The 19304-nt window shown below is 49.1% G+C and overlaps 1 protein-coding gene across 1 annotated transcript in view; it reads right to left on the reverse strand.

Annotated features, from left to right (window-relative positions):
• LOC146805567 (cohesin subunit SA-2-like) overlaps positions 1 to 19304 on the reverse strand; it is a 627511-nt gene that overhangs the window by 126493 nt on the left and 481714 nt on the right. The window contains exon 24 of the mRNA XM_085622843.1: positions 16927 to 17092. Within this exon, the coding sequence (XP_085478969.1) occupies positions 16927 to 17092 (166 nt within the window). The remainder of the gene's footprint in view (positions 1 to 16926; positions 17093 to 19304) is intronic.

Genomic DNA, 19304 nt, shown 5'->3' on the forward strand with positions numbered 1-19304 from the left:
CCCCCAGAACCCCATCTGCGCCCACAGTGAGGACACAGCCCGGGTGAGATTACCATCAAACAGATCGGCAGGCTTGTGATAGACACAAATGCCCAGATAGCAGAACACCACAGGTTGCCACGTCAAACGAGCACCAATAGGACAGAAGGCAGAGTCAGGTGTCGTGCGACTGAGTGGAAAAATGCAAAAACAACAATTGATGGACAGAATGCAGAATAATATCATACATTCACCCCAGTACAGAGATCTAGGCCTAAATCCATCGTTTTTTTGCTCATCATGCTTTCCAGTTTGAACCCAGCCATATGCAAATCAGTCTTGACCCTGTGCCCAATGGGAACAGTCCAGCCCGAACTGCCAGGCCAGGTCCTCCCTGGACTTGAAACAAGTATCCCAGGACCGGTTTCGGGGTTTCACCCCTAATCAGCCAGGATAGCTTGACTCCAGTGGCATGGAGAGCACGGGACCCACGTCTGGGCATATCCGTCCCATTCGGGGTGACAAATGCAAAAACAACAATTGATGGACAGAATGCAGAACAAGGTCATACATTCATCCCAGTATAGAGATCTGGGCATAAATCCATTGTGTTTTTGCTCACCATGCCATTCCAGTTTGAACCCAGCCATATGTAAATCAGTCTTGACCCTGTGCCCAATGGGAACAGTCCAGCCCAAACTGCCAGGCCAGGTCCTCCCTGGACTGGAAACAAGCATCCTAGAACTGGGCATGTTTGGCCTAGTTAACCTTTAGGCCCGAAAGTTCTGCAAACTTGTCAAAACGTAGTGCTATATTGGCAGGGAATGCTTGCATATCTCTAAGATACAGGAGTAGGTCGTCTGCGTACAGAGAGACCGAATGCAGATCGTCGCCCAGTGAAATCCCCCAGTTCTGTCAATGCACTCGGAGGGCAAGTGTCAGCAGCTCCATGGCTATATAAAAAAGTAGAGGGGATAGAGGGCAACCCTCATGGGTGCCCCTATGGATCAGAATGGGGTCAGAAATTAGAAGAGCAACCATTTCACTCTAGCCAGTGGCTTGGTATAAAGTAGCTTGACCAACCGATTGAAGAGATTCCCCAGACCATAGAGTGGCAGCACCTCGAATAGGAAGGCCCACTCCAACAAGTCAAAAGCTTTCTCCGTGGATTAAGAGAGGTGCTGCCGGCCAGAACAAAACCATTCAGATCTGGGTGTACCAACGCTGGAAGCAAGGGTGCCAAGTGGTCGGCAAGGATCTTAGCTAATATTTTGTAATTTGTGTTAAGGAGCGCAAATGAGCTGTATGACTCCAGTGCAGTGAGAACTCTGTTGAGTTTAGTGGGGAGATGAGCAACACCTCACGGAGTAAGGCCTGTAGGCAGGCAGCCACCAGAGCCTCATCATATAATATCTTCAGGCGAGGGGCTAAAAGTGAAGCATAAGCGTTTATAAAATTCACTAGGGAGACCGTCTGGAATCGGAGTTTTGCCAGTGTCAAGCGCACAAATGGCCTCCTAAATTTTGAAGGACGTAATGTCGCTGTCCAATTCAGCTCTGCTTTGGAGATACTCGAGGCAAGAGCATGTTAGTTAGGAAGTAGTCAACCCCATTCATAGATGCAGATGCCACTGATGTGTACAGTGAGGTGTAACAGTGTATCATGTATCAGCTCGACGGGATGTCTATGTGCACAGGAGAACTCCAGGGGTCACCTGAAGCGTCATTATGGGTTGCCTCGGCATTTCCCAGCAGATAAGCCACTCCAGTAACGATGCAGATTTATCAGCCTTGGTGTGCTTTCTAGCTGAGTGGGCTGCATAATTAAGACATTGTAGTCTTTCCAACAATGCAGCGTGCTCCCGCTGTGCCCGCAAAAGGCAGTCCCCGTGCTCGGAGGCTAACAGAGCCTCCGTTTCACATATCAACAGTTCACGCTCAATCCGAGCAATGTCTCTGTTTAGCTGATGGTGCACTTTCCATGTGTAACCCAGGCATTGACCCCTAATGCCCCCCCTCAAAAGCATCCCACTTGATCATCCGAGTTGTAGCTGTATTAGCATTTATGTCAAAGTGTTCAGCAATGGTGGAATCCAGAGAAGTGCAAAATGGGGGATCATCTAGTGATGTCTGCTACAGCCTCCACGTGGGAATAGAGGGTGGACCCTGGTCCAAATTTAACTGTATTTATTGGGGGTTATATTCTGAATGGGTGCGACCCAAGTAGCCAATATCAAATTACGTGGGGAGTGACGTCCAGGGTGCTAACCAGTCAATCTATACGAACATGAAGGTCGTGTGGGTGCGAATAGATGAGAAGACCCTAGTGAATGCACTATACAAGTCATAAGTCTGACAGGTGCCAATGTCCAAGCTAGTCAGTCAGCACTTGGGCATTGGATGTGGCAACTGTTTGGATGAGAGGGGAGAAGGAGCAAACCTCGGAACACTAATAAAATCCTCCCCAATTGTAGGAGAGTAGGGTCTGCTATCCTATGGTCACCCCAAATTTTTGCTTTTGCTTCACTGGTTTTATGACTTAGTGTGGCTGTGGGCCTGCTAATCAGACCCACAGCCCTGCTGCTCTCTCCCTAAATTAATGCCAATGCACGCTAGGTGCATTACCAATTGGAACTGGTTCACCTTATTGGACCCTGTAACAGTGTACCCCAGGAACCCAGGGCATAGGTGTATCCAAGGCCTACCAGGGGCTGCAGCATTTATTATGCCACCCCTGGCCTGGCCTCACTATTTGACACAACTGGCTGATCACTCAGCTGGGGTAAGTTGGTGTAATCACCTCTTACTTAGATATAGTATATCTATATCTAACATATATGGACACATGGTAACCTATCAGTCACTCCTATGGCAGGCCTTAACAATCCTGGAGGCAGAGTGCTTGGTTTCATGTGAGATGGTGCTCTGGCATGAGCTGAGCCTGTCTGCAGCTTTCGGAACAACGTCCTTTAGCTGTTTCATGATATTGCCATACCATATACTCTTAAGTGCATTATGTACCTCGCGGTCAAATGCTAACTTTGGTTTGGCTTTATCAAAACATGTCGATTAAGGTGTCATACGATTTGGAATACTACCCCCTCGCCAATTCTGGCGACGGGGGTAGCATTCCACCCTTCTAGAGGGACACGACATGTACCTAACCTGAAACCCGGGTAAAGTTAGACAGAGCCTCAGCATCACAAAATGGATGCTGCCACCACAGACACAAGTCTGCCCTCCTGCTGCTGGGAGTCCTTCCAGCTTGGGAGGTGTGGACAAAGGGTTTCCTGTCAGAGGAGGTGCTTGCACCACCCCAGACAGGATTTTGTGTAGTGGGTTAGGGAGGGCTGAATAGATTGAGACATGCCTGGGGCACACAAGGTGTCCCTGTGCATATGCCAGTCCCAGTCCTGGCGCGAAACTGGACAAAGGAAAGGGGGTGTAACCGCCCCCTTCCTGGTCCCACCCAGAGGAGGGACCTAGCAGGTAATCCGGCCCCTAGATTTAGACTAAGAGTAGGAGCCGTGTCCCAAGACTTCAGATCATCCTGAAACTCGACTTTAATAAGAAGAACTACTGGACTTCGACGTTCTGCTGCACAGAAGACAGAAGAGAATCTCCCTTGTGGCCAAGGAGTGACCAACCTGTGAATACAGGCACCATCCAGCAACTCAACGACTGCTTTGCCGCCGCCTCCCGCCGGAGACCGAGCCCAGAGACCGACAAGACCCAGACTCCCAGACATCTCTGAGCCAGATCCACAGTCCCTGCAAAGAAGAGACCCGTGGAGGCATCGAGAGACGTGGGACCGGCCATCTTGGGACGTCCACGACAAGCTGACTGCGCAGCACCTGAGGCATCCTCAACGCTGTGCTTTGGGCCCTGAGAAGCCCCAACACCGAGCAGCATTTGCACCAAAGACCAGCCCTCCAGCATCCACGAGATCTGCGTGGGGCCCTTTTGCTTTTTGCCACTTGACGCGTCATCCCGGTTACTGGCCCGTTGGCTAGTGGCCATCTTGGCGACGAAAACGACAACTAACACCGCTGGTCTGGTTGCTCCAGACTGGCCCTTGCTCCTGTGAAAAGGAGCAGCCCCTCTGACCTTGCTGGCCAGAGCACCAAGCTTGCCTCGATTCCTGCGTGGCTTGCATTAGCCAAGGCCTGTTTGCTCCGATCAAGAAGCCGACACCGCCATCAGCTAGAGCCTTCGTGGGACAGCTCGTGAGTGACTCCTGGACATCGTCGACCTCTTCACTTCCACGTGGCTGCAGAGACAAGCTTCCTTTCTTCACCTGTTGGCACCCGACATCGCCTGGTTCCTTCCTGGTTCCACGCCGGTCACTGGCTAGTGACTTTGAACATTGTCCCCTCTGCTTACAGGTCGTCTACTTTTCAGATCCATCCTTGGATCCACCCGAACTCGTCCTGCCTGGCCGCCTGCAGCATCTTCATCCTCAGGCTCCATAGACCTGCACGACGAAACCCGACGCACTTTGACCCCTATGCACCCGCTTCCTGTGGGTGAGGTAACGCTGGCACTCTGGTGCTCCTGGGTAGAGAAACATCTCTAGTGTCTAGGTTTCAAGTTGTTAGGTTCTGGTCCATCCGGAAGACTCCTTTTTCATTAACTTTGTGACTTTTACGCACCCATTGAAATCAATAGGTGCACGCATGTAACTTTTAACACTGCACACGCATCCTGTGGGCCTCCTGGTCACTAACTACAGTTAGCTCCTTGTCGTCCCAGCGATTCCCAAGGCCCTAGGCCTTCCTTCCTTTCAATTCGTGGTTCTTATACCACTATTTTAGTATATGGTTTAGCTGGCCACCTGGCCCATCCATAATTGTGCAACTTTTGTATATTTAAACACTGCCTTGTTTTAAACGAATGTGCTTCTGTGCTCATAAAGAGTATAGGGGATACTTTTAGTAAATAAATACATATATATTTTGAATCTATATCTGTGTGGTGTCCTTTCATTTGGTATTCAAGGAGGTTACATATGGTAAAACAGCTGGCTTCACATGCCCTCAAGAGTTTAGCCTGCAGACTGCACTGTCGACGCTACCACTAGGATAGCTGGTCTATCAAGGTTGACTTCAACCACCACCATAAGGGTTGTTTGGCATGGTACAAGGTGATCACTAGAATTAGTGAGCAGCATATACCAGGCCAACTTCTCACATTGGTGAGCAGCGGTTGGGATTTGAGCTTGCTGTGTTTTACCAATTGTAATCTTTAAAAATATCATTTGAAAGATCATACAGGTACCTTTAGGTACATATAAAAACAAGACTAGTATACATAAGTTCTACTGAACTTAGTTGTTGTAGAGCAAAGGGAGTAGCACACCGTGACAACAACTAACTAGAAAAGGTCCAGTAGGAAAACACCAGTGTAGGTAGATTGCAACACATCCACCTCACTAAGAGAATGGCTGGAGCAACAGGAGCCACTGGGCTCCCAGTTGTTGAGAGTGACCCTCAAAAGGCACCATCCAAATATTCTATGTTAAACTATCAGGAGTTAAGACAGCTGTGTAACACCAGAGGTCTTAAGCAGGGTCAAAACCCTACTATAGCACAACTCCTAGAGCTATTAGATAACTCTGATACTCTAAGTGCCCCTGACTCAGTCCCTACAGGGTCTGAGATGGAGGTCACCCATCTGAAGATGATAATACTAATGCCCCTATCACTCCAGAGGGAGATGATGTAGATGAGGAGGAGGCAGATTCAGGTGATGATAGAAATAGCCAGGTGCCAGTCAGGAGACTTAGCCAGGCTAACTTAAGCTTACATGGGACTGGAAATGGGATACCTCCCTACAGACCCCCAAGCAGGCTTAACCAGAGACAGAGGGATAGAAGATCCAGTTCGAGTGGATCTGACCATTCCACTGGCTCTAAAGGACCCAATGCCCCTGCTCAGAGGAGGATGACTTCCCCTCAGAGAAGAGAGCATGAAGCCAAGATGAGAGAGGCTGAACTTAGGATTCAAAGGCAAGAACTAGAAGTTGCCTTAGCTAAGGAGAAACTTGCTACAGCAAGACAGTCTAGAGAGAGTGGATTAGATTCCACTGGTGGCAGCAATATCCCTAAGGATAAAGACAGGTCCTATGACCATAGAAACCTGAGTAAGATTGTGCCCCCCTACAAAACTGAGGATGACACCCACAAGTGGATAACTGCCCTTGAGAGGGCCTGCAGAGTACAGCAGGTCCCTCAGGAGCAGTGGGCAGCAATCCTGTGGCTCTCCTTTGAAGGTAGAGGCAGAGACAAGCTCCTCACAGTTAGTGATGAGGATGCTAGAAACTACCTGGTCCTGAAGAGTGTTCCGATTGATGGGTTAGGCTTAACCACTGAACAGTACAGGTTAATGTTCAGAGACACCCAGAAGACACAGACTCAGGACTGGTCTGAATTTGTTGAGTGTGCCACTAAGGCTCTGGCGGGCTGGTTGCTGGGAAGTAAGGTTGCAGATTACACAGGGTTGTATAATCTAATTATGAGAGAGCAAATCTTAAATAATTGTCAGAACCAGCAGTTGCATCAACACCTGATTGACTCAGATCTGACCACTCCCCAAGAATTGGGAAAGAAGGCAGACAAATGGGTTAGAACCAGGGTAAGCAAAAGAACCAGAACCAGGGTGGTGACCAGAAGAAGGCAGACCAAAAGGGTGGGGAACAGAAACCCAAAGACCAGAAGTCTTCACCAGGCCCCCAACAGAATAATGAGGGTGGGTCCCAAACTTCCAAGAAGAAGAAGAAAGAAGGTCAGAAAAAGCCATGGTGTAATGTCTGTAAAAACACCTCTCACTGGACCAGTGATTGTAAGAAAACTGGAGCCCCCATCAATGCAGCCCCTAAGGCACCTGCACCCCCTAGTACAGTTGGCAGTGTTGGTCCTCAGGCTAAGGGAGTAGTGGGGTTAACCTTGGGTACTGAAGGAGATTCTGGCCGAGTCAGAACTCCTACATAGGCTGTTCTGATTTGTGAGGTGGACATGGATTTGTCCACTACTAGGAGTCCTAGTAATCTAGGTAAGTACAGACAAACACCTCTAATAAACAATAAAGTGGCTCAAGCACACAGGGACACTTGTGCCAGTGTCACCATGGTGACACCTGGCTTTGTGGACCCTGGACAGATAATACTAGGTGATAATTACCTAGTGACCAACGCCAGCAATGTCTCTACTACACATAGTGTGGCAATTGTTAATTTCTCCTGGGGAGGGGTAACTGGCCTCAAAAAGGTTGTGGTAAGTGCAGACCTCCCAGTTGAATGTCTGTTGAGCAATGACCTAGAATCCTCTCTATGGTCAGAAGTGGAGTACAGGACTCATGCAGAGATGTTAGGGATTTCATCACATGTCCTTGCTGTGACCAGGTCACAGGCCAAAAAGTGCCTCACTGAACCTCAGGTCTTGGAGCCTGGAACAATGGACCAAGCACCTACCAAGAGGAAGAACAGAAGGGTAAAGGCTGTGCATTCCCTCCTGCCTAAAAGTGAAGATCAGTCTTCTCAGGAAACTGATTTTGAGACCCCTGAAGGAACTGTCCCTGAAGAGCTTGAACCTGACCAGGTTGAGTTTCTGGGGCAGGGGGACCTTCTAGGGCTGACTTAAGGCAGGCTCAGTTAGACTGTTCTTCCCTTGAACCCCTCAGACAGCAGGCTGCTGCTGAGGATGCTGGGAATGCTCAAGGTACCCATAAAGTATATTGGGATGATGGGCTCCTTTATTCAGAGGCTAGAGACCCAAAACCTGGTGCAACCAGGAGGTTGGTTATACCTCTGCAATTTAGGGGCTTTCTTCTTACCTTGGCCCATGATATTCCTCTAGCAGGACACTTAGGCCAGAACAAGACTTGGGACAGGCTTGTCCCTCACTTTCACTGGCCTCACATGAATGAAGATACCAAGGAGTTTTGTCGCTCCTGTGTAACCTGCCAAGCCAGTTGCAAATCAGGTGGCACAACAAAGGCCCCCCTAATACCACTACCTGTGGTGGGGGTTCCCTTTGAAAGAGTGGGGATTGATATTGTGGGTCCCATGGATCCCCCCACTGCATCTGGGCACAGATTTATACTGGTGGTAGTGGATCATGCCACCAGGTATCCAGAGGCAATTCCCCTTAGGACCACAACAGCTTCTGTTGTGGCCAGGGCCTTACTGGGAGTTTTCTCCAGAGTGGGGTTTCCTAAGGAGGTAGTATCCGACAGAGGTGCCAACTTCATGTCAGGATACTTGACAGCTATGTGGAAGGAATGTGGTGTCAACTACAAGTTCACCACTCCTTACCATCCACAATGCAATGGGCTTGTTGAGAGATTCAACAAGACCCTAAAGGGTATGATCAAAGGATTACCGGAAAAGCTCAAGCGAAGATGGGACATCCTTCTAACCTGCCTTCTGTTTGCTTACAGAGCGGTCCCACAAAAAGGAGTTGGCTACAGCCCCTTTGAATTGTTATTTGGGCACCCTGTAACAGGACCCCTATGTCTGGTGAGGGAAGGATGGGAGTTACCTCTCAAAAAGCCTAAGCAAGTCATAGTGGACTATGTACTTGGTCTCCGCTCCCGGATGGCTGAGTACATGGAGAAGGCATCTAAAAACCTGGAGGCAAGCCAAGAATTACAGAAAGCTTGGCATGACCAAAAGGCTGTTTTGACTGAGTACCAGCCAGGACAGAAGGTATGGGTGTTAGAGCCAGTGGCCCCAGCAGCACTCCAAGACAAATGGTCTGGACCCCGTACAATTGTTGAAAAGAAGGGAGAGGTTACCTACTTGGTGGATCTAGGAACTCCCAGGAGCCCCCACAGGGTGCTCCATGTCAACAGACTCAAGGCATATGTTGACAGGGCAGACATGGTCTTGCTCATGGCTACAGATGAGGGGCAGGAGGAAGAGAGTGACTCTCTCCCAGACCTGTTGTCTCAGAACCCTGAAGATGGCTCAGTTGATGGTGTGGCCTTAGGTGGCAGCTTCACTGAACATCAGCAAAATGACTGCAGACAAGTTTTACAGTCATATAGACATATGTTCTCCTTGACACCCAGTCAGACTAACTGGTGTACCCATGTGGTGGACACTGGTGACAGTCTTCCTGTGAAAAGCAAGATTTACAGGCAACCTGGCCATGTCAGGGACTGTATAAAGACTGAGGTGCAGAAAATGCTGGAGTTAGGTGTCATTGAGCCTTCAGAGAGCCCCTGGGCTAGCCCAGTGGTTCTGGTCCCCAAACCTCACACACAAGATGGAAAGAGAGAAATGAGGTTCTGTGTGGATTACAGAGGACTCAATGCTGTCACCAGGACAGATGCACACCCAATTCCAAGGGCAGATGAGCTCATAGATAGACTGGCTTCTGCCAAGTTTTTGAGCACATTTGATTTGACAGCTGGCTATTGGCAAATCAGGTTAGCTGAGGAGTCTAAGGCCAAAACAGCATTCTCAACCCCAGGAGGTCATTACCAATTTGTGGTGATGCCCTTTGGTCTGAAGAATGCACCTGCCACTTTTCAAAGGTTGGTGAACCAAGTCCTCACTGGGTTGGATGACTTATGTGCAGCATATCTAGATGATATTGTTGTCTTTAGCTCCACCTGGGAAGATCACCTGATCCACCTGACAAAAGTACTAGAGGCCCTGCAAAAGGCAGGCCTCACTATCAAGGCTACTAAGTGCCAGATAGGGCAGAGTAAAGTTGTGTACTTGGGCCACCTTGTAGGTGGAGGCCAGGTTCAACCACTGGAGAGTAAGATCCAGACCATCAAGGACTGGTCCCCTCCAACTACCCAGACTCAGGTCAGAGCTTTCTTGGGCCTGACTGGGTACTACAGGAAGTTTGTTAAGAACTATGGGTCCATAGTGACTCCTCTTAATGATCTGACATCCAAGAAGATGCCCAAAAAGGTTCAGTGGACAGTAAACTGTCAAAAGGCATTTCATGACCTGAAGAAGGCCATGTGCTCTGCACCTATCCTGAAGAGTCCTGACTACTCCAAAGAGTTTATTGTCCAAACAGATGCTTCTGAGTTGGGGGTGGGAGCTGTGCTTTCACAACTTAATGTAGATGGTCAAGACCAGCCCATTGCTTTTATTAGCAGAAGGCTGACCCCTAGAGAGAAACGTTGGTCAGCTATTGAGAGGGAGGCCTTTGCTGTGGTGTGGGCCCTGAAGAAGTTGAGACCATACTTGTTTGGAACTCACTTCAAGATTCAGACCGACCATAAGCCCCTCTTATGGCTAAATCAGATGAAGGGTGAAAACCCCAAACTACTCAGGTGGTCCATTTCCCTACAGGGGATGGACTTTACAGTGGAGCACCGCCCAGGGACTGACCATGGTAATGCAGATGGTCTCTCCCGGTACTTCCACTTAGAACATGAAGACACAACTGGTCAAGGTTAGTCTAATGTCCCTGCGTTGGGGGGGGGGGTTGTGTAGGAGAGTAGGGTCTGCTATCCTATGGTCACCCCAAATTTTTGCTTTTGCTTCACTGGTTTTATGACTTAGTGTGGCTGTGGGCCTGCTAATCAGACCCACAGCCCTGCTGCTCTCTCCCTAAATTAATGCCAATGCACGCTAGGTGCATTACCAATTGGAACTGGTTCACCTTATTGGACCCTGTAACAGTGTACCCCAGGTACCCAGGGCATAGGTGTATCCAAGGCCTACCAGGGGCTGCAGCATGTATTATGCCACCCCTGGCCTGGCCTCACTATTTGACACAACTGGCTGATCACTCAGCTGGGGTAAGTTGGTGTAATCACCTCTTACTTAGATATAGTATATCTATATCTAACATATATGGACACATGGTAACCTATCAGTCACTCCTATGGCAGGCCTTAACAATCCTGGAGGCAGAGTGCTTGGTTTCATGTGAGATGGTGCTCTGGCATGAGCTGAGCCTGTCTGCAGCTTTCGGAACAACGTCATGATATTGCCATACCATATACTCTTAAGTGCATTATGTACCTCGCGGTCAAATGCTAACTTTGGTTTGGCTTTATCAAAACATGTCGAGTAAGGCGTCATACGATTTGGAATACTACCCCCTCGCCAATTCTGGCGACGGGGGTAGCATTCCACCCTTCTAGAGGGACATGACATGTACCTAACCTGAAACCCGGGTAAAGTTAGACAGAGCCTCAGCATCACAAAATGGATGCTGCCACCACAGACACAAGTCTGCCCTCCTGCTGCTGGGAGTCCTTCCAGCTTGGGAGGTGTGGACAAAGGGTTTCCTGTCAGAGGAGGTGCTTGCACCACCCCAGACAGGATTTTGTGTAGTGGGTTAGGGAGGGCTGAATAGATTGAGACATGCCTGGGGCACACAAGGTGTCCCTGTGCATATGCCAGTTCAAACCGGAGCTGGGGCTCTCCAGCCCCAGTCCTGGCGCGAAACTGGACAAAGGAAAGGGGGTGTAACCGCCCCCCTTCCTGGTCCCACCCAGAGGAGGGACCTAGCAGGTAATCCGGCCCCTAGATTTAGACTAAGAGTAGGAGCTGTGTCCCAAGACTTCAGATCATCCTGAAACTCGACTTTAATAAGAAGAACTACTGGACTTCGACGTTCTGCTGCACAGAAGACAGAAGAGAATCTCCCTTGTGGCCAAGGAGTGACCACCCTGTGAATACAGGCACCATCCAGCAACTCAACGACTGCTTTGCCGCCGCCTCCCGCCGGAGACCGAGCCCAGAGACCGACAAGACCCAGACTCCCAGACATCTCTGAGCCAGATCCACAGTCCCTGCAAAGAAGAGACCCGTGGAGGCACCGAGAGACGTGGGACCGGCCATCTTGGGACGTCCACGACAAGCTGACTGCGCAGCACCTGAGGCATCCTCAACGCTGTGCTTTGGGCCCTGAGAAGCCCCAACACCGAGCAGCATTTGCACCAAAGACCAGCCCTCCAGCATCCACGAGATCTGCGTGGGGCCCTTTTGCTTTTTGCCACTTGACGCGTCATCCCGGTTACTGGCCCGTTGGCTAGTGGCCATCTTGGTGACGAAAACGACAACTAACACCGCTGGTATGGTTGCTCCAGACTGGCCCTTGCTCCTGTGAAAAGGAGCAGCCCCTCTGACCTTGCTGGCCAGAGCACCAAGCTTGCCTCGATACCTGCGTGGCTTGCATTAGCCAAGGCCTGTTTGCTCCGATCAAGAAGCCGACACCGCCATCAGCTAGAGCCTTCGTGGGACAGCTCGTGAGTGACTCCTGGACATTGTCGACCTCTTCACTTCCACGTGGCTGCAGAGACAAGCTTCCTTTCTTCACCTGTTGGCACCCGACATCGCCTGGTTCCTTCCTGGTTCCACGCCGGTCACTGGCTAGTGACTTTGAACATTGTCCCCTCTGCTTACAGGTCGTCTACTTTTCAGATCCATCCTTGGATCCACCCGAACTCGTCCTGCCTGGCCGCCTGCAGCATCTTCATCCTCAGGCTCCATAGACCTGCACGACGGAACCCGACGCACTTTGACCCCTATGCACCCGCTTCCTGTGGGTGAGGTAACGCTGGCACTCTGGTGCTCCTGGGTAGAGAAACATCTCTAGTGTCTAGGTTTCAAGTTGTTAGGTTCTGGTCCATCCGGAAGACTCCTTTTTCATTAACTTTGTGACTTTTACGCACCCATTGAAATCAATAGGTGCACGCATGTAACTTTTAACACTGCACACGCATCCTGTGGGCCTCCTGGTCACTAACTACAGTTAGCTCCTTGTCGTCCCAGCGATTCCCAAGGCCCTAGGCCTTCCTTCCTTTCAATTCGTGGTTCTTATACCACTGTTTTAGTATATGGTTTAGCTGGCCACCTGGCCCATCCATAATTGTGCAACTTTTGTATATTTAAACACTGCCTTGTTTTAAACGAATGTGCTTCTGTGCTCATAAAGAGTATAGGGGATACTTTTAGTAAATAAATACATATACATTTTGAATCTATATCTGTGTGGTGTCCTTTCATTTGGTATTCAAGGAGGTTACATATGGTAAAACAGCTGGCTTCACATGCCCTCAAGAGTTTAGCCTGCAGACTGCACTGTCGACGCTACCACTAGGATAGCTGGTCTATCAAGGTTGACTTCAACCACCACCATAAGGGTTGTTTGGCATGGTACAAGGTGATCACTAGAATTAGTGAGCAGCATATACCAGGCCAACTTCTCACACCAATGAGCAAAGAGACCTCACTCCATCGCAAGAGCACCCCAGATAGCTTGATTAGGAACCCTGTTTGGTCGGAGTTGGGTGCGTATTTGGTGCCAAACACTCTGCTGGGCCCCTCCAATTGGCCTTTAATGAGGATATAGTCAACCTCCGGGTCGACAATTGTTGTGTCTGTCATGAAGGGAACGCCAGCTTTGACCCACACCTGAACGCCTCCTGCATAAGTGGAATAATTTGTAGAGTGCATCTGTCCACGCCAGCACCAATGCAATGTCTCAGCCTCTGTTCGCGTTAAGTGGGATTCTTGTAACAACGCTATGTGTGTGGAGCAACAGCGTAAATAGGAGTAGACAGCGTATCTACGGGAGGGAGTGAGCATTCCTCTAACATTCCAGGAAAGTATGTTGTTGTTGGTCATAGTGCTAAATGGCAAGTGTACAGTGTCCTGGCATACAGATGAGGCAACGGGCCAGCCACCTAGCAGTAGCGTTTCAGATAGCTGCGGGCAGCAAAACTGACTGTAGGAACTAAGAAAAAAACTAAGAATACCATTGGGGCAGAGTGACAACATGTATCCGCCCAAACTGTGCAACCATATGCGCCTAAGGAGGCAAACTATCCAAGGGGAGTGGGTCAGCATGCTAGACACAGGGACACGTAAACCCTGTAAAAAACAGTTATGGTGCCACCATGAAGCAAAGTTCCATTGCCTGCAGTGTACGTGACACAGGTCCTAATCGTATGCACCACCACTAAGTAAAAAGGAAGGTACAATCAGCAAACAATGAGGGGTGAGGACAGTAGGACAACAGCAATAGATATAAAGCATGATGACTAAACATGTGGTGTACCATCAACACTCCTTTTGAGGCTCAGCCAAACTCATCAGCAGTTTGAGGAGTCGCTCGGGGTGGCATGGCAGGATCCAGCCTGGAAGGCCAGGTCGTTGAGGATTTGGCCATTTCCTCCTCCAAGTCAGATGGCTGAATGGGATCCTGTATCGTTGCAGCCATCTGCAGTGCTCGTCGCCTCTCCTGTATCACCATCTCCAGGTCAGGCGAGGTCCGCAACGACGGGGTGGTCCTCTTGGTGGCACCAGCGGTGAAGCCGGATCCCACCCCGGACGGGTCAGAGGGTGCAATCCCAGAACTTTCAAAACAGACCCAGGTCACCTCTGCGTCAGCGAAAATAGGTGCCTTGCCTTCCATAATAACGCAAAGCTGTGCAGGAAACAAGAGGAAGTACCTCACATCCAAATCATGCAGCCGACACTGAATCGCAAGGATCAAATTTTGCTAGCGCTGAAGGGCCAGCGTATAATCTGGGAATATCATGCTACAGGCATTATCGACCATTAGCTCTGGGACGTTGCGGGCCTCCTTCAGGATTAGGTCACGGTCCCTATAGTGCAGTACACGGATCACTTTTGGTCTGGGATTGTCTTCTGGGGGGGCCTCCTCACTGGGACCCAATGAGCCCTTTCAAGACAAAAGAAGGATGAAATAGCAGTCTGGGGGATAATACTACACAACCACTGTTCAAGATAGGGGACTGCCTCCTGTCCCTCCACATTTTCGGGGAGGCCCACCACGCAAATATTATTTTTGTGGGAGCGGCCTTCTACGTCTTCTGCCCTCTCCTCTAAAATATGGACTCGGTGTTGTAGCACACATAGGTTCATCTTGCAAGCCTGTGGCTGTATTGTGGCAAGCATCTGTTCTGCAATTCAGACTTTATCCGCCGTTTGCCGTGATCAGCATTTAACAGAGAAAGGTCCGCTGCCACAGTATCTATTTTATGCTACAGAGAGACTCGGCATTTACCTATAGCCGCCCATCCGATGTCCAACTTGTCTTCTCTGGAGAGGGGCTCTCCAGGGCGACCAGGGGGATCGGTCTTCTCAGATGGCAGCGTGGGTGCAGTACTTGAGTGCGGAGGCACACTGTGGGTACCAGACAGCCTATGACAAACAGTGGTTCCAGTGGTTAGGGGTATGAGTCAAGTCCCCAGGACAAATGGGCCAGCTTGCATGTGCCAAGAGATAGAGCGTGACACTGCAGTACGAGCAGCCCAGGCCGTGGATTGGGGGGCAGTATGCTTGGTACCCTGGAATTCGGTCATGTGCCAATCAGTGTGATCTGAGCTCTGGTCATCCTTACAAAGGTCCCAGCTACATCTGTCTCAGGCCAGGTACACAGTGTGGCCGAAGGGGAGCTAGTGTTCAATAGGGCCCACTTGCACACTGAGCCATCCTCCCAAGTGTTGTGCAGGAAAAGCAGCCACACAGATCGTGTATGATAACGCTTGACACCCAGGACGGTGGCCTCACCTAACACCTGCGGAGCTATGATGCTGTACAGTAGAGCCTAGACCTGAGTAAGGTATCCCCCCACAAGGTGCCCAGCTGGTCGAGCGCATGCAGCAGGCAGCGCTGACAAATCCTTGGAGGGAATCAGCATAACCCCCTTACCTTCAGCGGTGCAGCCACTCCACCCGGCCACGGGATGCAGCAAAAGTTAGGCCTGTACATGTGGTGGAGGGGAGGCCCTAGCATGTCCAAACAGCTTGCGGGTCCCTAGTACATTTTTTGAGAATTGGCCTCTGTTGTTGCCTAATATTTCCGGGCGGTCTGAACCCCAGAAGTATGGTGTGAGGCCCGCAGAACGATGTCTGACAGCGCCAGTAGGGGCAGTGCACTGCACGAGTCCCCAGCAGCCCCTGATGTATTCACCGCCTTGTACAACCATTGGCAGGGGAGGGTGAAAGGAGAGAGTGCTCATTGGGGTCTCAGTGTCTCCCTCTGTGTCCATGCTGCCTCTGCACGCATCACCTGTACTGTCTCATGACAGCAACGCGGGTAACCACAAGCCGCCTCGGCCAGCCTCCAACGTCTTCAGCGGTCTAGTTGCTCCAATGAACGGCCCATTCGTGACGTTATTGTCCAGGGGATTGCACCACGCAAGGCAAGGGGATCGATGGCAAGTGTGCTAGGGGATAATTGCAAGATAAAGGAGTTACGGTGCTGAGCTCTGCTAGAGAGAGTCCGGCATCTTAGTAGCACAGACCTCTTACTAATCTGTTACCTAACATTCTTACTAATCTGTTATCTTACATTTTTAGGTTTTAATAATCTGCTGCCTTAAATTCTATTGAATGAGCAATATTGCACATCATTGACATCCTAGTCTAAAATGGTGGCTTTTGTTGTGCTGCTGTATTATTGTAAAGGTCCAGCAATGTTCCTTTGGCTGGGAGCAAATTTGGGCCTAACACAACCAAAGAGGGCTAGACTGGAAACAAAAATCATCTCTGGCAAAAATGTTTAAACCAGCCCCCACTGCAAGAGCCAGAGAGTTGAATGGGGCGCTGGGGGCATGCTTGAGTCATGGCAGTCTATCCTGCTCTGAAAGAAGGTCCCCTATCTTGCAGCTTTTCATGGAAATGCCAGAGTGACAGAATGGACAGTCCGGCCCTGAAACTAAATTAGGTTACAAAGAGGATGTGTGTGGTATAGCTATACGGAAAAAAGTGTTAGGAAGGGAGGTAGTATAGGATAAATATTTCCATGCCCAAGTCAGGACATTCCAACGAAAGCCTAAAATCAGGAACAAATGTGTTATAAGATTAACGAGATAAAGGTCTATAGATGCATGTCTGTAGGTCTAGGTGAAAGGTGCAGTTTGGATTATGGGATATGCCAACTGAACAGTGGTTGATGACTAATTACACAATCTTCCTCCTTAGCAGAGTCTAATGCTTACCATTGCTTTCTTCTTCCTGATGCATAAATACATGCTCCTGAACAAAGCCAAGTAACTCGGACTGGAGGGCTGAATCAGCGCAGTATGCCAAGATTTCAAAAACGTCATCGTCACCAGAGCACTGAGGACTTAAAATCACCAACAGGTCACAAAGTAGCATGAAGGCCTAAAGAAACAGAGGTATGTTTTAATGAAGGCTCCTGTACTTACGATCAGCAGATTTCAAAATGATAACAGTTGTGATATTCTAAAGAAAAGGTTTCAGAGGTAATATTAAATAATTCCAAGCTCTCACATTTATTAAACATTATTTCAGATTTAAAAAATACAAAAGCCAGAATATGGCATTTTATGAGCAGTGGGATGTCATTCAGGACACTAGGGAGGTACAACTTAAAATCAAATAAATAAGGTGATTTACCATCTGGTCAGATAAATATTGCAGCAGAATTAGAAGAAAATGGACCACTGGACAGGACGTTAGAAGACGCTTCGCCTATCCTATGCTAATATTGCTGTAGATACTTGGTGCAGTGCACATGATTCCTCTTTTATGAAGCTACTGCCCATTAAAATTCCTCTTCCTTGGGATGTCCCTAAAGAGCGTTCTGTAAAATCAAGGGCTCAGACAAACTCTGAACTTGGGATGGTACAGAGCTAGAATATCAAGAGCATCTTACGTTCCTGAGGACTAAAAGAAAAAAATCTTACCTGTCTATTGACAAGTAGCACTCACATTGTTGGAAGTGATGCTGCAAGCTGGAAAATATGCATGACTGGATGAGCATACTGGCTAAGCTGAAGCGAAGAATGCAAAGCTGGCTACGGGAAATGGCAGTGGAGAGCTGGGCTTTCGGATTCCAGGCCATGTATCCAATGTAAGGAGCCGACATTAGCTAGGAGCCTGTGTAAAGAAGGGAACACTAAGTCCGTCTTTCGCTGTGCCCTGTAGGAATGTGGTTTGTTTGTGCTGCTGGGCTCGACCATATGGGCACCAGAGGGCTAGGCTTTCAGTTCACTACAGGACCAGTCTTCACAAACCTAGAAGACCAAGCCCTCTCTCTGCAGCGGAGTGCGACAGTAGAGGCGTCACCGGGCTGGGCTCGGTGAGAGCTATGGATACAAGCTTTGAGGGCACAGACACGGAGGAAACCAAACAAGAGAATCAGGACCAGAACCGCAGTGAAAGGGACGGAGAGCCAGGCGAGCCGCAAGTGTTGTGAGCTGAATTACAGTTGAGAGGCAGAGGATAGATGCTGTCAGCTTCTCAGAAGACCATGGTTCCTCACGGAAAGCTACCCATGAATCTTCAATAGAATTGTAAGCACAGCAAACAGAGCCTTGGCAGATGGCTTCCCTTGCAGCAAATCCATCTAGGGGTACACAGGAATAGACTTAACACTTTGGGCTATTTGAAAATAAGGCCCTTTGCCTTTTGTGTGCTTCTCTTTCTTTTCAAACACCTCCTTTTCACTCTCTCTGTGCTATGCTCCTCTTTCCCTGTTCAATCATTCAACTATCCATCTCATGCGCTCCTCTGTACAAAGGACAAAAGAGTAAGGGAGAGAAGTCCACTGCCATGCCTTTGCCAACTAGACGTCAAGTGCTGCTTCTAAATGCTCACATTTAAAATGACTTGCCTCTATGTCTAAAATCTTCTCTCTTCCTGGTTCAAAGCCTAATGTCTGATTGAGACGGTGCCAAAGAGACAACTAACCTCCCTTCCCAATGACCTCACATAAAGTGACAATATGCAGGCTTATTCATTGAAGAAATGACAGGAAGCAATTACAGAAAACCTAGAATTAGAAATAAAAATGTGATGGATTTTGAAATGTCACACATCGGTATACAACCGATGAAGGTCCCTACTTGATGCATCTGCTACAGATTTAGTGTCAAAATACACCAAGCCTCTAGGAAGGGTAAGTATAGAAAAATATGCTTAGAATACAAAACTAGCCAGTAGGAGTGTGTCATATTCATGATCATTCACATAGAACAAGTTACTTACCTTCAGTAACGATGTATCTGGTAGAGACATATGTTAGTTGATTCCTTACCTCAGAATTTCCCCCAGGCGTCAGTCTGGATCTGGAAATTTTTCTTCAGCAGTACCCTGCATGTCGTTAGATGGCGTCGGTCGGCTCCGCACCCGTTGTCAACATTGTGGGTGCCGGGATTACGTCATGGACCTACATAAATGCCGTCCATGAGGGCCGACGTCAATTCTTTCTTTTTCCACGTCAGCTTAGCACATATCCGAAGACCCTAGCCACTTTCTGGCTAACTATTTTTTTACTTGTTGTCGATGTCCTTTTCAAGTAGTAGACACCTGGTGTGTCGAGAATGTCCCAGCGAAGGACTGGATTCAAGCC

The sequence above is a fragment of the Triturus cristatus genome, chromosome 8, assembly GCF_964204655.1.
Source record: "Triturus cristatus chromosome 8, aTriCri1.1, whole genome shotgun sequence".
NCBI classification, from domain to species: domain Eukaryota; kingdom Metazoa; phylum Chordata; class Amphibia; order Caudata; family Salamandridae; genus Triturus; species Triturus cristatus.